Raw genomic sequence first — 18424 nt, 5'->3', positions numbered from 1 at the left:
CATCCGTGAGCTGATCGCCATGGGATTTGAATAAAGGGGCATGTCCGAGTACCTCTTTGAACTCGCTGGGATCCTTGGACTGAGTCCCAAGAAGGTCCCTGCGCGGGACAAGATTCCTGAATTAGCACTGGCCACCTGTCGCTTGAGCGCAGTACGAGCGTTCTGATCACCCATGTTCTCCCTCGCCAGAGTGTTGCGGGTCCGACGCTTGCGTCGATGGACCAACAGATAGAACGTTCCACCCACAATCGCAACTGTAACCAAGAATGCAATACCAAGAACTGCACCCACCCCAAGGCGGCCTTCCTTTTCAGTCTCGATGTCATTCGATGGACGATTCATCCCAAGGGGTTTATATTGTTTTGTCCAGGTATTGGTGGTCGTGTCAAAGAGAGCAACGTGATTAGTCTCTGACTGTGAAGATGAACCTAATAAAAGCATTTTTTTTTTTTTTTTTTTTTTTTGTTTTTTTTTGTTTTGTTTTAGTCGTTGTTAGATCATTGTAACGTTATGTAGTTTCGCCATTTCCATTACTATTTTTCTTATTAAATGAGCACATTAAAAAAGATGTGCTCACATTATGGAACATCCTAATATGCTAGGGGGAAGGCTCAACAAAATTCGGAGATGATGATGTTTTTCTTACCAAAGGCTACCACCATGGATGTTCCAGCCATCGTGGCGGTGTGGCCCCACCGCTGAGGTGCATCCCCTTTGACTGTGGGAGAAGACCAAGTCCAGGTGGGGAGGTCAAGGTAGAAAGGAGTTGAAAGGGCAGTTTTAAAGTCTGTGGTACCACCGTAGACTAGCATAGTCGTTGTGTTGACAAGGACGGTTGTGAAGGACATGCGAGGATCTGGAGGAGTTCCTTGGAGAGATATTGCCTTCCATTCTCCCCGAGTGGTCTGTGTGTCAAGAACATAGGCTATAGATAGGTTAGCGACGATCCCTTGTGAATCAACACCGCCTAAAATAACTGCATGTCCACCGGTGGTCAGGGTCATGGTATGACGTGCTAGTGAAGGCGCGTTTGTTGCAAGGGAGACAGGTGAGGTCGAGATGGGTCGGAAGTTGTTGGCTCCCTTGAGGGTGACCAAGGTGGGGACAACGGTGCCATTTTTGGCAGAGTTTAGGTAACCACCTTGGAGCAAGGCACCGTCCTTGCCTGTGCTGGTGGAGGCATGGAAGAGTCGATGGAAGGTAGCGGTTTCGTTGGCGGACAAGGGCGGTGCAGACCAGCTGCCACTGCCATCCTTTGAAGGTTCATAAACAAAGATAGGGGCGACTTTTGTTGTGGACTCACCCCCGGCGACGAGCAGCTGGGGTGTTCCCTGAACAGTGCTCATAGAATGACCACTGAGTGGAGCTGGCATGGGATCCAGTTGGGTGAATGCGGGATCGTCTATTGTCCATGGACGGGTAAGATCTAAGGCAAGAGCTTCATCGAGAAAAGTTTGTTTCCCAGAACTACTTTGAGCCGTTCCGCCTGTGAAATAGATGGTTGCCTTGGTAGCAGCCTGGGTCAAAAAAAAAAAAAAGCAAAAGCAAAACAAAACAATCAATCAATCAGAGGAAGGATGGACGGAATTAGGAAAGCATATTCATATCGTTTTGATGGGAGAATAACTCCTTTCTTTGTCAACGAAAAAAGATTGTTTATACAAGGAAATAGAAAAAAGAAAAGAGGCAAAAGTAAATAAATGATGATAATAATAAATTAAAAATAATAAAAAATTATGCTTACAGCAGCATGGAACCACCGTGGCGAAATGTTACTCATGAGTGTGGATCACCGTTTAATATGACAAGACTACGAAGGGGGAAACGGAGAAAGTGGACAGATGTATGCAAAGGTAGCGTAAAAGGGAAAAAAAAAAAAAAAAAAAAAAAAAAAAAAAGGGAGGAAGAAGGAGGATACGCGTGGAAAAAAAAAAAAAAAAAAGAAAAAAAGAAAAAGAAAAAAAGAGGGATGAGTGAAGTGATGAGACAGAGTGTTTGTGAGACAGAAAGAGTTGATGTGCCTGAGCAAGAGTGTTTGTGAGAGAGGAGTAAAGGTCAGAAGGGAGATGGATGCTTAGAGATGAGGAAGGATGAAGAGATTAATGAATTAGAGAATAAATTAATGGAGGATTAATGCAAAGAGAGATGAAGAGGAATAAAAAAAAATAAAAAATAAAAGAGAGGAAGGAAGATAGGGCAGATGGATTCTCACACAGCAAAGCAACATCAGACCATCCACATGCTCTCCTTCGCTCCTTGCCCGTCCATTGCTCCATTTGGATTTATTTACATTTGCATTCACATCTTACTCGTTTCACATTCCGTTTGAGCAATTGGACGATTTGATGGTCAATATCTGTGTATCCTTTGTATCTTTGTATCTGTGTGAATGTGTGTATCTGCATCGCATCTGCGCCAGCATCTGCTCTGCTTTGTTTTTTTTGCTGTCTCTGTGGCTATCCATTTCATCAGCCTTTTTTTCTTCTTTCTTTTCCCCCTCTCCCTCTCCCTTTCCCTGCTCTTCTTCCTCTTCTTCCTTCCTTCCTTTATCCTTTTATCCTTTTATCCTTTTCTATCCATCCTTCATCCTTTCTATCTTTTCCCCCTCCTATCCTTTCGACAACACCCTTTTCTTCTCTCCTTATTTTGTTATCACTATTTGTCATTTCAATCCTGATTCTCCCCTTTCTCCGTCTCTATCACTATTCTCCTCTTTCCTCTTTCCTCTTTCTTTTCTTTCTTTCCTTTCTTTCATTCTTTCATTCATTCATTCATTCTCATTCCCATCAAATCCTCCTCATCCACACCCACAAAAAAAAAAAAAAAAATCAAAACCTTTGGCTTTCTTTTGGGTGTCCGTGTGTGAGTGTGTGTGTGCTCTCTTCCCAAAAGGTATTATCCTCATGACTAAACCCTCATGCAGATTCCTTCTTTCCATTCGTCCTTCCATCCAATCCACTAGTCCATATATATGAGAGCACCTTTCTCCACTCTTGCTCATCATGACTTCACCTTTTCAACTCTCCAGACTGTCCTACCGACTTTGGGACTCTGCCTGATTTGATGAAAAGGAGTAACGATAATCCTCTTGTCTCCTTTACCCTCTTACTTATTCCGTACCATTCTTTTTTCTCATATCCATTCTTTCTCCAACTATTTATCTATCCCCTTTTACCTTCACATCCATTACACTCCCTATCAGCTCTTTGCTTTTCATTAATCGCATTAAGCACTGACAGTGTTGAAATAGCCCTCTTCTTCCTCTCTCCTCTTCATCTACTCCACATCTATCGAAAGGGGGTAAAGGAGTTCTTCAGTCTTTTCTCCATACACCTATATCCATTAGTACCCACGTCCCCAATGAATCAATGTCAATTTGTGCCCGGAAATAAAGCCAGAGTCCTTTCGAAAGCTCAAACATTCACCCTTAATCTTAATGCATTCATTAGATAATACAGAACAAACCAACCCAATCGACCTTGGGATCTCGCACGCATGCAGACAATTCAGGAACCTTCTTATCCTCTCTCTGCAAGGCTGACAGGTTCTCAGCCAAGCTCGGGAACAGATCCTGCACCATGGATCCCTCCTCGTCCTGATCTGTCCAACAGAGCCAACTTGCCACAGAATCCTTTTCATCAGCAACAACAACAACAACAACAACAACAACAACAACAACAACAACAACAACAACAACAACAACAACATCAGCAACAACAACAATATCCTCTACCATCTAAACAAAACTCTGTTTCATCAGTCCGTTCTGGAACTTCCACGTCAGGTCAAGTCAATGCAGGTTACATTACTCAAAAACCGGCCTCATCATCAGGCCCGACCTCTCCTCTTGGTCAAACACCTCATCGCACAGGCAATCGCAAGATGACCGCTGGTACGTCTCCTCTTACGTCATCGCCACTCACCTCCTCCCCACTCGCATCCTCCCCGCTCGCGTCCGTGTCACTTCGTCCTAGCAAGATCAAACCAAAGCCTGATATGCCAACGACATTACCTCCGGAATCGGTGTGCGAATGCTTTATCTGTCATTCAGTCTCACCCTACAGCCAACAACCCCCACCAGAGATCCCGGTCAATCAACGACAGGAGCTTTCACGATTAGCGCCCACGTGTCCTTCGATCCACCTCTTTTGTCTAGCGTCCAGGATACCCATGTCATTGCCTTTGGATCTGAATCAGAAATCACCCTTGACCCGATCTATCCTCGACTATTTCTACTCCACCTGGGTGACGGATGATGATGACACTCGCATCCCCCGAGTTCAGTGCCTCAACTTTATACCCATTCATCCAATCACAGCGTCGTGCTTTGATCGTTATTTAGAGGGTCAGAGCTGGAGCAAGCGTATTTGTCGACCTCTGTGGCATGCTTCTGACCTTCGGTGCAAACTTGGAATGGAGGGCATGTATCGTAACTGTATGCAGGACAAATGCACGAGCTGCTTCATCTTTAATGATGGTTTTGAGAATACCATTGCAAAGTAAGTTTTTTTTTTTTTTTTTTTTTTTTTTTTCTCCTTTTTCTTCTCTTTTTCTTTCTCACCTAGATACTGAATCATCCATCTCTCTCATTTTTTTTTTTAAAAAAAAAAAAAAAAAAAACTCTAATAGAAACAAGTATGTTTATCTGTCACCTAATTCGTCACGAGCTCATGATCATATGATTGCGTTAAGGAGTTCAACTGCTGGGAAGGGAGATGGAGATTTGGACACGGACAATAAGGTGCAGTGCATGATTCTAAGTTTTGCAGCTCTTGGACATACCTATGATATGCCTCCGAGTCGTGAAAAGATGAAGAGACCACCCAAGGGATTTGATGTTGTACGTCGGCAATATGAGATGAATGGTGGAAATGGCAACAGCAGTAGTACCAGTAGTCGTAATAGCGATAGTTCTGTTGCGACATCGGGTGAAGAGTATGGAGTTTTTGCAGCAGATGCAATTGTGCCGCTTGTGATGGTTCTTTACAAGGTGATTTGAATAGGAGAAGGGAAGAGGTAGGAGGGCGGAGAAGATCTTGTCTAATACTTTTTATGTACTCTCTTGTTTAATAACCCATACCAAGCATTAATTAAAAAAAATAAAATAAAAAAAAGGTGGCATTCTGCATGGCATGACACGTTGACTTGATTTGCATGTAGCTTCTCGTATTGACCGTGCCACAGCGCAGTAGAATGATGCTGTTGTCGTAGCTTAAAAGAGTTTTTAATTATAAAAATAAAACGTGGCATGCCATGTACTGTACAGGATAAGAATAAGAAATAGAAAAAAAAAGAAGTATAAAATGTAGAAGATGCAAGAGAAGATGGTCGAAAAAAAAAAAAAAAAATTAGGCTTGGTCGCTCTTCCGAGGCAAAGTGACAGCTCTAATGTCGTACGAAGTATTTTTTTTTTTTTTTTTTTTTTTTTTGCACGGCGTCTCCCCTTGCCCCTTCTTCTTTGCCCATTTTTTAAAAGAGCTTCGTTGTATACAGAGTTGGGAGTTTTTTTTTTTTTTTTTTTTTTTTTCCTCATTTTCATTCATCATTGTACTAACTGTGTTACTGTACATCTGTTACATCATTTCATCTTACAATTCATCGTTTGACTTCTTCAAATCAGGAACGCCGTTGAAGTGTCTGCAGCTCTTGTTTCTGATTCATAAAATTCTGTATTTGATAAAAAAAAAAAAAAAAAAGAAAAAACAATAGCAGCAACAGCAAAAAAAAAAACCTCGACATTAAACCTGAGGACTATTGATCTATCCTATCCTCGTATTGTACCTTTGATACTTCTCGCTCCATATTTTTCAACCGCGCTTCTACGTTTCTTTATTCTCATGTTTCTGCTCAAGAAAAAAAAAAAGAACCAAGGAAATGAGGTGGCGTCAGCAGCTCCAAGTGTCAGCCAGGCTCTCTCACCAAGTCTCGTTCCTGCTCCAGTAGCAGCAGCTCAAACACCGTCACCTTCCTCTGCCTTTGCCAATCCTTCAGCTGCTACTTCTCCTTATCCTTATTCTTATCCTCATCCTCCAGCCTTGATCTCAACTGCCTCGTTCTCAACAGCAACTGGGCAACCCGTGGGACAGAATGGCTTCTATCATGGCGCTGATGACAACGTCAAGGTCCATGTTCCAGCCAACTCGTCACCAACGCAGCCTACAACTGCCTATCAAACAACATCAGTACAGCAGCAACATCAACATCAACAATACCTGCAACAGCAATACCCACAGCAACATCAGCAGTACCAGCAACAGCATACGTTTAATTCGTTCCATCAAGGGGATACACAGTTACAATCCTACTATATAGCTCCTCCTCCAGCTACCGTAGGTACTCTTAATTCACCTGGTCCAAACAAGCCAGGTGAACCACAACTGATTCCAGACGCACCATTGATCAAATCCATTAACGGCCAGGAATATGTCGATCGAATTGAGCCTCGTTCGCCTCAATATACTGGAGATATCACCCTCACCAGCACAGCGCTAATCATGACAGACACGATCCGACACCCTACTCATATACCATCCTCATATGTACACTCGCTCAGTCCAGTACCTTCACCGGCAGCTGTAAAGAATTCGCCTCAAACGTCGCATAGTGGCGCGAGCTCTCATAATAATAGCCCAATGCCTCCTGTAGTCATGCCTGGGGGAACACCCTCAACATCATACATGAACAATACTCTCTACCATCCACCTCCACCAACAACACCTCAGATGCAACAGCAGCAGCACCACCACCACCACCACCACCACCACCAGGCTTATCCGACAACAGGTGTTGTTCAACCTTGGTCTTCGCCCGATATTCATCCTTCAACAACAACAATAGCAACACCGACAACAACGGCATCCACACCCCCCCAGCAATATATCCAATCTTATTCTATGATGGGAGGCGAGAATACAACTTATCCTATTATCATGGCTATTGATTGGGGTACGACCTATTCTTCTATGGCGTACGCATACCAGCAAGACGGCGAAGTTCATGAGATCTCTACATGGTAAGGAGGAAAAAAAAAGACAACAAAAAAAGAGAAGGGGAGAGAGAACTGATGAGAAATAAGCTTAATTTTATTTTATTTTATTTTATTTTATTTTATTTTATTTTATTTTATTTTATTTTATTTTATTTTGTTTTGTTTTGTTTTTAGGCCAAAACAATCGCATAATTATCCCAAGGTGCCAACATGTAATTTATATGGACCTGGTTCCAAAGAAATCTTGGAATGGGGCTACACTGCCAAGGCAGCCATGACGAAACCACCCTATAAACATCATATTCTGCTCTCAAAATATAAACTGCATCTGGATGAAGCCTCAGGACCCCATACACCTTTACCGAATGGACTGACAGTCGTAGATGTTATTGCTGACTATCTACGTTTATTCCATGCACATGTTTTGCAGGTAAAAATGAAAGAAGCTTTTTTTTTTTTTTTTTTTTTTTTTTTTCCTTCTGCGCTTTACTTTAGACTGACAGGTGGAACTTTTTTTTTTTTTTTTTTTTTATAACTTTTCTTGCCTAGACGGTTCTGAGAGGTTTTGGTTCAGCATTTGAGCAACAGCATATTCAGTATTGTCTATCAGTTCCAGCCATGTGGACGGATTATGCCAAGGCGATCATGAGGCAGGCGGCATTACAGGCAGGGATGATCACACCTCTGGACCCACCGCATCGACTGCTTTTGATTTCAGAGCCCGAGGCTGCGGCGCTCTACTGTGAAAAGAAATGTGATCAATTTTCGATTGGACATGGAGAACGTTTTATGATCTGTGATGCTGGAGGAGGTACCGTCGATCTGATTGTCTTTGAAGTGGCTGTAAGTCCCCAAGGTCGGACATTGAGGGAAGTGACACGTGGAACTGGCCATAGCTGTGGATCCATCTTTTTAGATGAACGGATGGAGGGCCTATTACGACAGAAATTCTCTAAATGGGGTAATGATCGTCCGTTGACACCAGCAAATTGGGTTCAATTGATGGACACCTTTATCCATAATATAAAGCCACAATTCGATGGAGTGGATGATCAATATCTGAGTATGCCAGCAGTTCCAGGACGTGCCGATTTGACAGATTACGACATTGGTCTTGAAGATGGAGTGTTGACGATCACAGCCGAGGAGATGAGACGGGAGGTGTTTGATCCGGTCGTGGATGATGTGTTGAGGCTGATCCAACACCAGTTACAACAGACCCTTTTCAACTGTCAGGCCATTTTCTTGGTGGGGGGATTTGGATGTTCAGGTTATCTTTTGACAAGAGCACGATCGGAATTTTCATCGATGGTTCGAGTGATCACAGTGCCTCCTCGTCCAGAATTAGCAGTGGTCCGTGGAGCAGCTCTTGCAGGGATCACCCCACGGGTTGTGCAGGCTCGTGTGGCTCGACGATGGTATGGCGTGGATTCATTGATGGCTTTTGAAGTAGGAGTTGATTTGCCTCATAAACAAGTCCAGGACCATGAGGGTCAGATCCGAGCCAAGGATCGGTTTTCGGTGTATGTGGCGCCGGGGCAACAGATTGGAGTAGATGAATGTATCACGAAACGGTTTGTGACATACCAATACCCAAAGCCAATCAGTTCACCGTTGTATGCAAGCTCATCATTGACAATGCCGCGGTATGTGGATGGTCCGATGGTGGAGAAGATTGGAGACTTTACGATCCCGTTACCCCATATCCCCGGAGCCCAACCAGGTCATAAGATTATGTTTGAATTACGCATGTATTTTGGAGCGACGGAAATTAGAGCAGAAGCAGAGGTCAATGGTATGGTTGTGAGTACCCGCTGTCAGTTCACTGGATAACAAATGGTAATAGTAATAATAACGATAATAATAATAATAATTAAAAAAAAAAAAAAAAAAAAAAAAAAAAAGTATGCGTAGAAGATGGATGGTAAATGGCTTATTAATAGAGATAAACATAATGATAGAGTCCAAAAAGTCGTAAACTAATATATTTTTCAAGATTTTAAATTGAATAAAATACTCCCATTTTTAAACACCGAAAAAGCACGTACAAAACTCAAAATTTTAATTTTTTCGAAAGCGTTTTCTATTATCGATGAGACGCTCCTCCTCAGACTCACTATCCTCCACTAAATTGAATACGGTTCCAACATCTTGGACAAGATCCTCTATCTCAGACTCTAGTGCAACGGCATCGGCTTCATCTTGGTTCACTACTCTATCAAGTTCCATGTCCCACTCGTAGCTGTCCACTCTAATCGTGTCTTCCAAGTCCTCAACAGGCTCCTGTTCATCAGTGGCCTCTTGATAAACTTCTTGATCAAAGGTTTCTGCTTGTACACGACCTCTCTCATTGTAGTACCTCATACCAATTTTCACAGATTTTTTCCATACAGAGTAGAAGACTCTACAAGGAATCTGGGCAAACAAACTGAGTAGCCTTTTCTTAAGTAACAAGGCTGTCATTGTCGTCCCATATATTTTTTTAAATAAGCTTTATTGATTTAAAATATTTGTACGTAAATTTCTTATTTCAAAGACCTCAATTCAAATTGAGTATTTTAAAAATATATTAGTTTACGACTTTTTGGCGAGGACTCTAAAGGAGGTCTCCTTTCTACTATGCATTTGCACTGTACACACATGCACCTGCACTTTAGTACATGTACGTTGATGGCATTATTAGTCTGAAATCATGTGGATTATAAATACTTTATTTTATTTTTTATTTTTTTCTATTTTCTTTGTACTCATGAGCAGTGGAATCCAACCCAAATCAATGGTGAACAAATCAAGCTGAAATCCTGAGAGGGAAGAGAAGAGAATATTTAGAATCGGACTTGAGTTAAGCGATATTCCATAGTAGTAAAATAGTCTACTGTACATGTACATGTACAGAAGACATATGCACCTTGAACGTAAATAGCGGGCTTTTTATGCTCTTTCCTAAATGAGGTATTTTTTGTCCAATGTTATCCTCCAAAAAAGGATCATGGTCCGTGACCTTCCCCCATATACAACCTCCCTCTACTACACCAATCCCCCAACCACTCAACTACTCAACCACTCAACTACTCAACTACTCAACTACTCAACTACTCTATTATCCGACGGTTCAATTGCCTGTCCCTTCTTCCCTCTTCCTCTTCTAATGTAAATTTTATTTTTATTTTTATTTTTACTCTTCTTGCCTATTGCCTTCGTAAATTACCACGATGGTGATGACGGACTATCTTGTCTACCTTCATTCTCCAGAAAGATAATAGTAATAGTAATCGTAATAAAGAATTGATATCTAGGAACTATAAAGGGATAGCTTGTGGTGCGTCTAAAAAATCTATTTTATCTATCTTTGACCTAAAAAAACTGCAAAACACGCCCTAAAAAAAACGCTCTAATACTTTATGCATTAGTGGTTCATGGAGCTAGGTGGATGGTGGATAAATGACCTTACTGCCTTTTTTTTTTTTTTTTTTTTTAATTTTATTCACTCATTCTTTCGCGTCCTCATTCCTGGTCCTGGTCCTGGTCCCGTTCCTGTCTATGTTCCTGTTCCTGTTCCTGTTTCTTTTTTCGTTCTTTTTTTTTTTTTCTCTCTTGTCATCATTCATATACTCTTTCCCTGTTTCTTTCCCTACTCTCCTTTCATATGTATATATATATATGAGTAGGTTTTTCTTTTTCCTCCTTTTTTTTTTTTTTTTTTTTCTTTATCTTAAATCCACGCTCTCTATTTCCTCTCTCTATTCCTCTCTCGCTCTCTTTATCTCTCTCTCTTTTTTCCTTTTCTTTATCATTCTTTTTTTTTTTTTTTTTTCTTCTTTGCCATTGTTCATTCACTCATTCACTCATTCATCTATTCATTCTCATTGACTAATCAATTCATGTTCATTACGCGCGCAAATTTTACTTGTTTTTAATCAGAAACCTTGTGTCACTTGTGGCACATTCCTTTAATACAGGACGCGTTCCCTACCAACCTTATTTGGTTTCACTTTATCTATACGAACCCCTACCCTCCTTTCCTCATCCTCTCTCTCTCTCTCTTTATTTTTATTTTTTTTTTTTATTTTTTTTTTGTTTCTTTCTAACCTACTGCTCCACTTCGGTTCTATAATCGCACAGTCAGCAAAATAAGGAAAAGGAGATAAGGAAAGACAAGACAAACGACGGCCTACGAGGGATTTAATAACGACGACAACAACAACAACAACAACAACAACAACAATTGTAATAATAATAATAATAATAAACGAAAGCCAGAGAAATGTCACTTGAGGTAGCTCTGGATCCAGCACCTGAGCATGTAGCATATGCATTACTGGGCTGCTTCATTATCTTTTTCGGGCTAGTCAGCCTATTTGTCAAGGAGAAGTTGTTTATATCCGAGGCATGTAAGTCTGATTTAGTATTTTGTTATTATATTTAATAATAATAATAATTATTATTATTATTATTATTATTATTATTATTATTATTATTATTATTATTATTATTATTATTATTATTATCCCTTCTGTCTGAGAGAAGGTATTGTGATGATCCCTCCCTCCTTTTTTCCCCTTCTCCTATCTGCCTGATATGTAATAGATGGGCTTTCGTTTTTTTTTTTTTTGTAAAAGAAAATCAAATAATCAGACAAGGTCGTATTTGATTAGTGTTCTTTACGGTCCTTGCATATCTTCGCATCTCTTTCCCACTACAATAATGCACTGTAATTGCTGAGCTATTTTGTTAAGAGATAGCCCTTTTGGTCTTTTCACCCTCAGGGATGGGGATGTGTGTGTGAATTAAGGGATTTTTTTTTTTTTTTTTTTTTTCTTTAAATTGTGCTCTTGCGTTTGTGCATACATTGCTGTGTAATATCTATTTTTTCTTTTTTGTCCATGTGGACTAAAAAAAAAAAAAAAAAAAATTATATCCATTTTTGGAACTTTCTAACCGTAGGATCTTTATGTGTTTTTTAATAATAATAATAATAATAATAATAATAATAATAATAATAATAATAATAATAATAATAATAATAATAATAGTTGTATCCACAGTATTCGGAATCATCATTGGACCCTATGCTCTTGGGATCTTTGATCCATTGTCTTGGAAGGAATATGATACCGTAACGCTCGAGTTCACAAAGATCGTGATCGCTGTCCAGGTCATGGCTGCTGGCGTTTCTTTACCAAGGTAAGAGAGGGAGAGGGGTGAATAAATACAGCATGAAGGAAAACCCACCCGGCAGAAGCAGAAACAGGATTGAATCCTAATGCTAATGCTAATGCTAATGCTAATGCTAATGCTAATGCTAATGCTAATGCTAATGCTATTTATTACCAAATCCCGCTATTTTAAAAAATCAATCACTAGATCCTATATGCTGAAGGAAAAGCGATCCCTTGTCATGATGATAGTTCCATTGATGATCCTCATGTGGCTTACTTCTGCAACCTTGATGTGGCTCCTGATCCCAGATTTGAGCTTTGTAAAGGATTTTTATATTCATGTCGAGAAATATATAAAAAAAAAAAAAAATAAAGGAAATTAACGATCAAGCTTTATCAAAGACATTCTCTCTAACTTTTCTATTTTTTTTTTTTTTTTTTTTTTTTTTTTTCTTTATTTCGGGGGGGAATATTGTAGATCGAGTCCATGATAGTGGCAGCTTGTGTGACACCGACCGATCCAGTTTTATCAAATTCAGTGGTGAAGGGACGTTTTGCAGAGAAATATGTACCACCCAGGATCCGACATTTATTATCAGCAGAATCGGGAATGAATGATGGAATGGCCTTACCGTTTTTATACCTCGGGTTGTTTTTACTTCGGGAACAAAATGTGGGAATGGCGCTAGGGAAATGGGTCTATATGATTTGGCTCTACCAAATCTTGTTGAGTGTCACCTTGGGGGGATTGATTGGGGCTGGGGCCCGAAAGTTGGTCAAAGGAGCCAAGAACAGGAACTTGATCGATAAGGAGTCCTTCTTGGTCTTTTCCATTGCTTTGGCTTTGGCTGTCGCAGGGTGTGTGAGTATCCTAGCATCGGATGATCTGTTGGCAGTCTTTGTTGCAGGAAATGTCTTTGCATGGGAGTAAGTTTTTCTTTTTCTTTTTCTTTTTTTTTTTTGTTTTTTTTGGAGGAAAAAGTTTCGCCATGTTACCCAGTTCTTTTTTTTTTTTTTTTTTTTTTTTTCTTCTTCTTCTCCTAATGTTTAACGTTATTGTTTTTCTGCTTTATTTTATTTTAGTGATTGGTTCTCGAACGAAATTGCAGAAGCTCATATCCAGGAGATCATTGATATGTTACTCAACTTGGCGTGTTTTATCTACATTGGCGCATCTGTCCCGTTTTCACAGTTTCATGATCTGATGTTGGAACTCTCTGTCTGGCGGTTGATTGTTCTGGCGATGCTGATCCTATCGCTTCGACGAATGCCCTTTGTGGTGGCCATGAAACGGTTCGTCCCTGCTTTGACCACCTATCGGGAAGCGGCCTTTGCAGGATGGTTTGGACCCATTGGCGTAGGAGCCATGTATCTCTCCAAGGTCACAGCCCAGGTGACGAACCCTGAAAAGCTGGGCGAGAATGCTTTTAACCTCGACCGTCTGTTACGCGTTCGTTCTGTGATCTTCCCTATCGTCATGTTTTTAATCTTCTCAAGTGTGTTGATCCATGGAGTGACAGTCCCGTTGTTACATCTACAATACAAGTATACGAGAACTTGGTCCAAGAAGCGAGAGGAGAGTACTCATGCAGTTTCAAGGTTACCTCATGTCAACATTGGAGACGACATCTTGATCCCGAGGGGAGCACCGGCCGCCCTCAGTAATGGGTCGTTGATCATGGCGGGTGAGGATTTGAAGCAACAGCAACAGCACCAATACTATCAGCAGCAAAGGCTGATGAACCATCCTTATGGAGGTTATTGTAGAGGAGAAGGAGTAGTAGGGTTTGGGGGCAACATGATGTCACCACCGTTAGGTCTGAGTAGAACCAACACTAATCACACGAATCAAACGAGGAGCACAAATTACACGAACCAAACGAGGACATTAGAATGCATGGTCCAAGGAATGAAGGAGTCAGCCAAGAAGAAGTGGCTGTTAGGACCTAATTCTAGTAACAATTCCGCTTCCTCTCTCTCACTTGGTAAAGGCAAGGGCGAGAGAGATACGACCGAGTCTCTACGCAAGAGTCGCCATGCTAGCCAAGAATTGAATATCCAGTCCGACTCGAATTCTGAAGCTTCTTCTTCTTCTTCTTCTTCTTCATCCTCAAATGGATCCTCAATGACAATCCAAATTCCTTCAGCAATATATCAAGAGCAGCAGCTACAACGACAACAACAGCAAAGGGATCAAAGCCATTGCGAGTCAGGATCATTAAGTAATCATTATCAGCTCTCTGCATCTAATATTTATGAAGTTAAATGTGAGAAAGAGGATCATGGCCTTGGAATAACCTGGACTGTGAACCATGAGGTTGAAGGACAAGGCCAAGTCAGGGTAGTGGAAGCGCTTGAGGACGAGGAGAAGGAGAAGCAGGAACGCAGGTAGAGAAGAAGCAAAAGCGGGAGTGACAATGACAATAGCAGATCTAAACCTTGGATCAAGGGACGTGAATAATCTTTATAAACTCGAGCCACTTTCTTTTGTAACAAAAAAAAAGCCCTTTTTGTAATTTCCTTTTTTTTTTATTTCCCTTGAAATGTAAAGTCTCTTAGATAAACCTCATCATGCCAATGAGTATTAATAAAGTACAGTCGAATTTTGATTATTCGAACGACTTTGCTATCGAAATCGTTCGGAAAAAAATTAGGTTATACATTCCCCCGGTTACTACTGTTATCGCCCACCAAAAAAAAAAAAAAAGGACCGCCGCTATACCACCACTATCAACAATTCCCTGTGATGAATGCGACTTTGGAAAAATTTTCCAGGTCGTTGAAGCGTTCATACATTGCTCATAAGCCACACAGACTGGTGGCAAGCAGAGATCTGAGCCTGAAGAGAAAGTCGATTTCCAGCACGTGCTGGAAGAAAACGAGCACAAACTTGTCGCTCATACAGCACAAACCTATTGCCCAAACAGCACAAGCTGATTGCCCAAACAGCGCGAACCTGTTCTGAAACAGCATGAACCTGTTCTGAAACAGCACAAACCTTTTCTAAAACAGCGCGAACCTGTTCTGAAAACAGCACAAACCTATTGCACAAACAGCGCTAACCTGAAGAAAAGCACACAGGCTTGTCCTTGAATAAAAAAAATCCACAATCATCTGCATGCATAACAGGCTTCTTCTCTTTTCGCACTACCATTGCCATTGCCATTCTCATTCAATTCTCAGAGAACCTTCTGCATCATCCCTAAAGACACGCTTACCACGAACAGTTGACAGATTAACTTTATTTGTCTGATCTTGTCTCGCAAAGCGGCCATGTACTTTAATAATTCAGTAAATGCTCGGCATCTCTGCCTCTGCTTTCTCTTTATTACTAATGTTGACTATATATAGTCAAAGCCAACTTCTACTTCCATAGCTAGGCTTCTATATCTCTTGAGAGGCTTCTATATCTCTATATCTCAAAGATCTTAAAGACCAATAATCATCGTCTGTGACGCCGAGTAGCACTGATACGATTGTACTAGATTCTTCTCTTGCCACTCTTTTTGGGTTTAGTAAAAGAAGTCTTGCCCTGGCTTAGCAATGCTGAAGTCCCTGTCCCTCAGGCACCATGGTTGTCACCCCGTGGAATATATACTTTATTCTTGAGGCAGATGTTAAGTGGTAAGTCATTAAAAATGGTATGAGAAAAAGTTTTTTATCATTTATTTCTTCAACCGGCATGGCGATACGGCATATTCTCATCGGGATATCAAAGTAAAATTTAAACATAATGCCATGTTAAAGTTGCTCTCTGGCCTATCCAATGTCCTATTAGTTGACTTGTCTTCTAACTCAAGAACACTCTCATAAAAGAAAGGGGTGAAACGCGCCCGACATCTGCTTGATCAATACATTCTTTGAAATTGATGAGTGGTTTGTAAATCCTCTAGTTGATCTTAGATATTAGCTTCGAGAATTAATAGATGAAGAATTACCACATTACGATGAGTAATCAGAAAAAAAGCTGCAAAGTCAAAGGAAGATGTCCTTATGTCATCACAACGGCCTAGGCCTCCGTCTGAGCATTAAAATATAGCGAGTTTCATTGATGGAGTCCAAAATATAGACGCATCTTTCAGAATAAAGCGATTAAAACTTAATATTGCCAATCACTTTATACTACTTTCACAAATAGTGGACAAAATACAACACTGTTGACGCTCAGTGTAGATAAAAACGCTTAATTTATTTCATTGTAAGTCTAACAAAGTCCGAATCTTCTCAAAGCTGTGACTAAAAATGATGTTGCGCACATTTCGATCACTGAGGTTGGTCCTAAGTGGAGAGAGGACTAGCCCTGCCTTACTGAACAAACGCTCAGACTCAGTTGATGTGGACTGGATACAGAGGTACGAGCACGCGAAGTGGGCAAGATCCCCAACTGAGATATTTTCATCGATACCATATGGCCTCCAATAGTCCTGAGGCTTATCTTTAAAGCGATCGTGATTGTAGTCCGGCGAGCGTACCGATGAAGCGTAGAGCTCTACCGCAAAATCCGAAGAGAAGTAGAGTATCTGATAATCACTCGTTTGCAACGGATTTTTTGTCACTGTATTATTCTCTTTGAATATCTTAAAGGCTTCGCTGCAGAGTTTTTTTGTTTTTATAAACAGACTTTCCCCACTAGCATGCATCGTATCCTTTAAGATCTCCCTCGATAAGGAGGAGCCGCTCGAGCTCTGCAGCCTTGAGCTTTTCGTCTTTGGATGCTGCCCTCATTAATTGATAGACCGCTGTAATTGCTTCTGAAACTTCAAGCACCCTTGCTGCCATGTTGAATTTTGAGTTCCATCGCGTGACATTCGTTGTAAGTAGTTTGACCAATTTTTTGTTACTTTTGCTACGCTGATTGTTAAGCATATCCATAGCAAGACTGGAGCTTCTGAAGAAGGTTGAGATCTTTTGGCATTTTTCCATCACCGCTTTAGCTCCAGAACTTCGTTCCAATGCCTTATTGATACACAGCTGTATTACATGGGAAAAACAGGGAAGCCAGGTAATACTCTTTTTTAGATTATAAAGTTGTATGGCTCTTTTTATGTTCGACCCTTGATCCGTTGTTGCGCAGATCAAATGCCCTTCCAAATTCCATCTTGCGATTACACGTTCTATAGAACAAATTCCAGGATTAAAAGTGTTATTTACATTGGTCTCAAACAGGCAGTAAACCGACAGAGCTAAAGCAATGATATTCTTACCAAGCTTTTCCAATAGGACTTCTGCCGATTGAGGGCCTTGGACTAGTTCCATGCCAATCACAACTGAAGCCGGCTGAAAGTCATGTGTTAGAAAGTGAAATGTTACTCTAAAGAACTTCCTTTGATCACCGCTTGTCCAACTATCCGCTGTGATTGCGCCTTGAATTTTACGATCAGTGATGTATCTCGATTTGCCTCCACATTTGCATTACACTTAAATCCATGTTTGATTGGATAGCGTCTGTGCTTGGAATTACGTATAATGAATTAAGTTGCAAACATATTGCCTTGAAAGAATCCGAGCCATTTAAATTGAAGGTTGCTCCGTTGTCGGCGATAAGCCTTAAAAGTAATTTCTCGAAGAACTGTTGTTCATACGGAAGTGGCCTCTTCATAGTCGTAAGAACAAATCCCTCTCTAGCCACTTCGAAGTTCCCCTGTGGTCTAGGGGACTCATCATCATCATCTTGATCTTTTGACGACTTGACATTCTGGACCATGCCTTGATAGAGGCGAAATTCCTGCACAGCCTCATATATTGTGGAGTGGTTTTTGAGGAGATGGTTTTTCCGTGATCTGCCGCCCCCTGACTTCTTGTACTTTATGCCACACTTTACCCCGAGACTGTTCTTAACCTGGCATTCGAAGCAGATGCATCTGTATTATAGAAATGTCCAAGGATACTAGATTTGCGTATGGACTTATGTATTGGGACTTGTGCCAAAGGCTTTTGTGAGGCGGGCGCGTCGTCGCACTGATCGGGCGAAGGTAAAACGCCAAGTTCAAGCGATTCATATAGCGTGTACCATGTCTCCGATGCTCCATGACTGGTACGTAGGTTAAGTCGACGCTGCTCCAAAGCTTCAGCTTCAGCTGCAAGCAGGGTTGCTTGTGGGTTGTCAAAAGATAAAGGATAAGCTAAATCTCATGAGATCTGAGGAAGTCCACGAAAAGAGGAGGACGATGAAGATGCCCGAGAGGTCTGGTGCAGGGAGATGGGCGACTTGGGCTGAACGCCATGCACATCACTATGCCGTCCAGAGTACGATGAAGTAACTGAGGAGAGATAAGAC

The 18424-nt window shown here is 41.0% G+C and overlaps 5 protein-coding genes across 5 annotated transcripts; 4 read left to right on the top strand and 1 right to left on the bottom strand.

Annotated features, from left to right (window-relative positions):
• Positions 1-172: 172 nt before the first annotated feature.
• Positions 173-1876, bottom strand: BCR41DRAFT_209341 (hypothetical protein). Its single transcript, XM_022019946.1, has 3 exons — positions 1745-1876; positions 647-1517; positions 173-414 (listed from the first exon to the last, which is right to left on the bottom strand). The coding sequence occupies exons 1-3, from the start codon at positions 1778-1780 to the stop codon at positions 404-406; spliced, it is 918 nt and encodes a 305-aa protein (XP_021876193.1). The 5' UTR covers positions 1781-1876; the 3' UTR covers positions 173-403.
• Positions 1877-2943: 1067 nt separating this feature from the next.
• Positions 2944-3731, top strand: BCR41DRAFT_363337 (hypothetical protein). The gene has a single exon (XM_022025873.1). It carries the CDS (start codon positions 3064-3066, stop codon positions 3451-3453), a length of 390 nt encoding a protein of 129 aa, XP_021876192.1. The 5' UTR covers positions 2944-3063; the 3' UTR covers positions 3454-3731.
• A 151-nt stretch (positions 3732-3882) lies between these two features.
• BCR41DRAFT_375174 (hypothetical protein) lies at positions 3883-4999 on the top strand (the record flags this gene model as incomplete). The annotated part of the gene is made up of 2 exons (XM_022026925.1): positions 3883-4499; positions 4630-4999. 2 exons carry the CDS (start codon positions 3883-3885, stop codon positions 4997-4999), a joined length of 987 nt encoding a protein of 328 aa, XP_021876191.1.
• A 1897-nt stretch (positions 5000-6896) lies between these two features.
• Positions 6897-8821, top strand: BCR41DRAFT_313681 (hypothetical protein; the record flags this gene model as incomplete). The annotated part of the gene is made up of 3 exons (XM_022021149.1): positions 6897-7012; positions 7163-7418; positions 7538-8821. 3 exons carry the CDS (start codon positions 6897-6899, stop codon positions 8819-8821), a joined length of 1656 nt encoding a protein of 551 aa, XP_021876190.1.
• Positions 8822-11252: 2431 nt separating this feature from the next.
• BCR41DRAFT_313678 (Cation/H+ exchanger) lies at positions 11253-13675 on the top strand (the record flags this gene model as incomplete). The annotated part of the gene is made up of 5 exons (XM_022021148.1): positions 11253-11379; positions 12022-12172; positions 12353-12467; positions 12626-13074; positions 13231-13675. Coding segments are annotated over 5 exons (1287 nt in total), but the record flags the coding sequence as incomplete, so codon positions are not given.
• Positions 13676-18424: the final 4749 nt, after the last annotated feature.

The sequence above is a fragment of the Lobosporangium transversale genome (genome assembly GCF_002105155.1).
Source record: "Lobosporangium transversale strain NRRL 3116 chromosome Unknown BCR41scaffold_62, whole genome shotgun sequence".
Lineage (NCBI taxonomy): Eukaryota > Fungi > Mortierellomycota > Mortierellomycetes > Mortierellales > Mortierellaceae > Lobosporangium > Lobosporangium transversale.
The sequence above is the reverse complement of the archived record's forward strand: the minus strand, read 5'-3'. Positions and strand labels throughout refer to the sequence as shown.

Coding starts and splice junctions, on each gene's coding strand:
- BCR41DRAFT_363337 (XM_022025873.1), top strand. CDS start 3,064: ATGAAAAGGAGTAACGATAATCCTCTTGTCTCCTTTACCCTCTTACTT.
- BCR41DRAFT_209341 (XM_022019946.1), bottom strand. CDS start 1,780: ATGAGTAACATTTCGCCACGGTGGTTCCATGCTGCT. Junction 1,518..1,744: donor CACGGTGGTTCCATGCTGCT/GTAAGCATAATT, acceptor TTTTTGACCCAG/GCTGCTACCAAGGCAACCAT.